Source organism: Geotrypetes seraphini, chromosome 1 (genome assembly GCF_902459505.1).
Source record: "Geotrypetes seraphini chromosome 1, aGeoSer1.1, whole genome shotgun sequence".
Taxonomy (NCBI): Eukaryota; Metazoa; Chordata; class Amphibia; order Gymnophiona; family Dermophiidae; genus Geotrypetes; species Geotrypetes seraphini.
The window spans coordinates 469153560-469158929 of record NC_047084.1 but is presented as its reverse complement, the minus strand read 5'-3'; the positions used below and the strand labels follow the sequence as shown (position 1 = coordinate 469158929).

The following is a 5370-nucleotide window of genomic DNA, read 5'->3' as shown; positions in this document are numbered from 1 at the left end:
GATTTTCACCCCTTGTTGAACTTATATGCATTATATTACAGCACTACATTCTTTACCTTAGTCAAAAGTGAGTATGTAGGTGTAGTGTTGTGTGGAGGGAGGGTTACTTAATAAGGGATAGGAAAACTCCCTCACAGTCTTGTATAGTCACTACCAACACCTTAACGAATGTTGTTTCCAAAGTTTATGACATGGTAGTTTCTTCTCATTGCACTATATTCATTGTTGGTCTAGTCAAATATATCCTTTGCCATTTCCATTCTATAAGGTATGCCAAAACTGCAATCTTACCTCATAACCAGAATTTCCTTCTTTCATTCCTGAATATGCCATGCCCGGACTGACTTTATACATTTCAGATTCAGCTTTCAGCTCTCTCAGTTCATTCTTCACGTCTTCACGAGTCAATTCATTCTAAAGGTCTCACACATCATATTACTTTTCTCATTGGATACCCTTCCTCATGAACTCCGTTCATCAGGTGGTTCACTTTTATCTGTGCTCTCTTCTTTCATCTATAACTCCTGGCTTGACTTTCCATCTATCATACTAGGATTACCACACGTCCGGATTTCCCTGGCCATGTCCTCTTTTTGAGGAGATGTCCGGGGGGGCCGGACGGCTTTTCAAAACACAGCATATTATCCGGGTTTTGAAAAGCTGTGTCATGCAGGAAGGAAATCCGCACATGCACGGCTGTCATGTGATGATGTCACGTGCATGCACGCGTGCGCATAATGTCATCACATAGCGTCCGCGCATGTGTGGACTTCCTTCCTATCCAACAAGAGCAGGCAGTGGTGGGCGCGGGCTAGGGTGGACCTAGGGGCAGGATTAAGGAGTGGAGGGTGTAACTAGGTGGGCCTGAGGTGGGGGTCTAGTACCCCTAATGTTACATCTCTGCTGGTATACAGTGGTCTCAAACTCGCGGCCAGATACTATTTTGAGGCCCTCGGTATGTTTATCATAATCACAAAAGTAAAATAAAACAGTTTCTTGGTCATATGTCTCTTTAGTTATAAATTACAATATTATTATTAAGACTTAGCCAAAAAGGAAAGATTTATAAACTATGAAGAGTTTTACCTCATGCAAATTGTCATTTTTTTATTAAGACATTAACTATTTTTTTCTGAGGCCCTCCAAGTACCAACAAATCCAAAATGTGGCCCTGCAAAGGGTTTGCGTTTGAGACCATTGCTCTATGCAGTGCAAGCTCATAGATTCAGGACTCTAATGTAGCATGCAGGCACTCTAACCACCACAATTTCTTCTCTTTTTTGAACTCGTGTGGTGTAGATATCCACTTCTTGTTATTCTGAATCAGGTCTCTCAGCTCACACCCCTACATTCATTTGAGACCACAAGCTTTATTCCCATTCATTCGAAAACTTCTTAAAATGCATAACATTTCACCCAAGTTTTTGAGTGTTCATCCTTTAGTACATGATTTGCTTATGGAGTTACCCACTCCCACTGTACACTCAGCCATATAACTTTCATAAATTGATACAATCCTTCTGCAGTCAGATAAGTGGCATACAGAAAGTCCCTTTTCAATTTTAACACAAACTGCTGGTTTCAGACTCCTTGTTCACAAACAACTCTTTCCAAGCTCTGTCAGAAACCCATTCCTATGGAGACAATGCCCCTTCCATTCCCTCATACCTCTTTATTTTTTTCCCTGCGCAAGCAGCATTATGAACTTGTTGCCGCATCGGTGTCACCTCTCTCTGACATCACTTCTGGTCCCCGCGCCAGGAAGTGACATCAGAGGGATAGCCAACATGACGCAAGCAGTAAGTTTGTGATGTTGCTTGTGCCTGGAAAATTAAAATGGTGTGGGGAAGGGAAGGGGGTACGCACATGGCAGGGAGGTTGGGAAGGAACGGGGAGCAGAAAAGAGAGTGAGGGAGGGGCACCACTACCCTGGACACTACTCACCCTCAAGGCAGTTATTCAGCTAGTGGCTCAGCATGGAGCAGGAGCACAATAGCACCACTCCTGCTCTGGCCCACCGCTCGACCACCAGGGATTTCAAAAGTATGTGGTGAGGCAGGAGAGAGTTAAAAGTTATCACAGTTGACCAGGACAGGATTCGGGAGGGATTCCTCCTGTCCCAGCCCACCACTGGACCACCAGGGATTTCAAAGGTATATGGGGGAGGCCTACATAGCATCAGGAGGGAGGGAGAGTGGACAGTGTACAAGGCAGGGAGGGAGGGGGGGACAGGACACAGGGTAGGGGGAACAGGGTGTGGAGCCTGGCAGGGCAGGAAGGGAGGGGGGACTGGATACGGAGCTTGGCAGGACAGGGCACTTGAATATTAACAACCATGATTTATATTTGAGTCAACCTTTTTCCTTCTTTTTTGGATGGAAAAATGTTACCTCATTTTCAGCTTATATTCGAGCATATATAGTACTCTAGAACAGTGTTTTTCAACCTTTTTACACCTATGGCCTGGCAGAAATAAAAGAGTTATTCTGTGGACCGGCGGCTGAAGAACTCGGGGCTAAGTCGTGGGCCAGACCCCGCCCATCTCTACCCAATCTCCATCCCAGACCCAGACCCCATAATAGTACTAATTGCACCTTGCACGTCCAGTGCCTCATCTGGAAGCCTTCCCTCTGACGTTGCAACGTCAGAGAGAAGGTTCCGGTTCAGGCGCAGGATGCCGGTAGGAGCCACTGCCTGTGGCTTTGCGCACTGAATCAGTGAGGAAGAGGGAGCTGGCTCGAAGATAACGCCGCATCGATCGCACTGTGGACCGGCGGTCGAAGAACACTGTTTTGGGTCTGATGCACGTGCTGGCCCTGTGGACCGGCAGGAAATTTCTGTGGACCGGCACTGGTCCATGGACCGGTGGTTGAAGAACACTGCTCTAGAGGACAGGAGGGACAAGAGAGATGTTACAGATGTTTAAATACTTTAAAGGTATTAATACGGAACCAAATCTTTTCCAGAGAAGGAAAAAGGTAAAACTAGAGGGCATGAATTGAGTATGAGGGTTGGTAGACTTTAGAGTAATTTTAGGAAATTCTTTTTCAAGGAAAGGGTGATGGATACCTGGAATTCCCTCCCTAGAGAGGTGGTTGAGAGCAAAACAGGGATAGAATTCACTGTGGGATAAATTGTGACAAAATTCACTGTGGGATGAACAGTGACAAAATTAACAGTAGGATGAACACAGAGTTTCTTTAACCAGAAAGTGAAGGGTATAAATTGAAGAACTAGGGACAGAACTGGGCAGATTTGCATAGTCTGTGTCCTATGTATGTCTGGTCAGTTTGGAATGGGCTGGGGAGGGCTTTGGGAATTCTAGTAATGTGGGATTTTTTAGATAGGCTGAAGTGAGCTTCAACAGCAACTTCAGTAGTTGGAACTAAGAACTGTGCTTGTTCTTGGAAAATTTTGTTTGGGATATGTTTTCTTCTATAACGGTTTGGAGCAGATCTAAACAGCCTCTCTGATGCATCTTGCTTGTTCAGGGCACAAACTGTAACAGCACTGGCTTAATTTTAAACATCCTTACTAAACAACACAATCTATTTGCATACAATGCCCTAATTCACTTTTTACATTAAAAAAAATATTTAAATGGATGTGTGGAATAAATGAAAGAAAATACCAGAAAATTGAAAAAAAATAATTCTAAAAGTAAACTGAAAAGATTTGGCTGTATACCTTGCTTGTACTACAAATAAAATGGAAAACAGTAGAAACTGGTGACATGAATGACTGATCACTAATTTAGTAAAGCCAAATGCAAAATAATTAGCAAATTGAAGAACAGGGACAGGGGTTGAGGGTAAACTCATGCAACTTGAGCTATGTTCAGTTAATGGTGGGATTTAAGGATGCAGAGATTTAGGCCTTTGAAGAGTGGTTATGAGAGCTTAGTTTAGTCTCAGTAAGAGAAAAGTAGAAGAGAATTTCTGAATGTATCCTCATTTACTTTTCTATACATAATATGGAGGAATGTGTGATATTGCATAGATATTTTTATCTTATTTTTAATTACATTCTTTTTCCAATTACAGAATTGTTCAATTTTTTTTCTCTAATTAGTTTTCTACAAGTCTTCATTTGCTATTTGTGGAATTGTCTCATCTTTGGTCTTCAAAAAAGGACACTCCATATTATTGCCCATATGGCATGTTTTCCTTAATGCAACATTTTCATTCACTTCTATACTAAGATGATTGAAATGGAATCGAGAAACCAGACAACAGTGCTTGAATTTCTTCTTTTGGGCTTTACAGAACGAGTGGAGCTAAGAGGTTTTCTCTTTGTAACATTCCTGGTAATGTACACAATGAATCTTCTTGGAAATGGAACAATGATTTCAATAATTGCTGGTAACTCACATCTTCATACCCCCATGTATTTCTTTCTTTGTAACTTATCTTTGGTGGACATGTGCTTTAGTTCTGTCACTGTCCCCAAACTGTTAAGTAACCTCATCTCTAATTCAAGGACAATATCTTTCTCTAATTGTTTTGTCCAACTCTATTTCTTCATGTTCTCTGGTGGCTCAGAATGTGTGATTATGTCTATCATGGCCTATGATCGTTATGTTGCTATCTGTAATCCACTGCATTATGTCACAATAATGAACAAGAAGGTATGTCTGAGTATGTCAATTGCTTCTTGGATCATTGGCTTATTTCATAGTTTGCTACATACATTGTTGGTATACCGGCTTTCCTTCTGTAAGTCCAATGAGATTCAGCATTACTTCTGCGACCTTGCACAGATGCTGCAACTCTCTAGCACCGACATTTTCATTAATGAAATAGCAATCTTTGTAGAGGGTTCATTGATAGTAATGTTACCCTTCGTGATTATCCTGATCTCCTACATTCGCATTATCACTACCATCCTGAAGATCAAGTCCACAGGTGGAAGATGGAAGACCTTCTCTACCTGTTCCTCCCATCTCACAGTGGTAACACTCTTCTATGGGACACTTATTTTTATGTATTTCAGGCCTTCTTCCAATTATTCTATGGCAAGGGACAGGATCAGCAGTGTGGTATATAATGTGTTATCTCCCATGCTCAATCCATTCATCTATAGTCTAAGGAACAGAGATGTGAAGATAGCACTTAAGAGAGTCCTGCAAAGAAAAGGATCTTCTTCCAGTGGATAAACATTGTCCACAGAAGGAATACTTGAACATAAAAGACTCATTTTTCCTTTCTGTCTCATTTCTCGTTGTTTCATCTTAGATTTGATTTGCATCTCATAGGAGCTGAATGATTGAAAGTGTCTTAAATTTTATCCAGTCACCTCTCATCCTAGTGTGTCAGATGCATTTGACTTCTCCACAATAAAAGGCAACATAATATCATAATATTATAAGGC

At 41.7% G+C, this 5370-nt stretch overlaps 1 protein-coding gene across 1 annotated transcript; it reads left to right on the top strand.

The window, feature by feature from the left end:
* The first annotated feature begins 4210 nt into the window (after positions 1–4210).
* Positions 4211–5155, top strand: LOC117368624 (olfactory receptor 1-like). Its single transcript, XM_033962356.1, has one exon. The coding sequence runs from the start codon at positions 4211–4213 to the stop codon at positions 5153–5155; it is 945 nt and encodes a 314-aa protein (XP_033818247.1).
* The last annotated feature ends 215 nt before the right edge of the window (positions 5156–5370 follow it).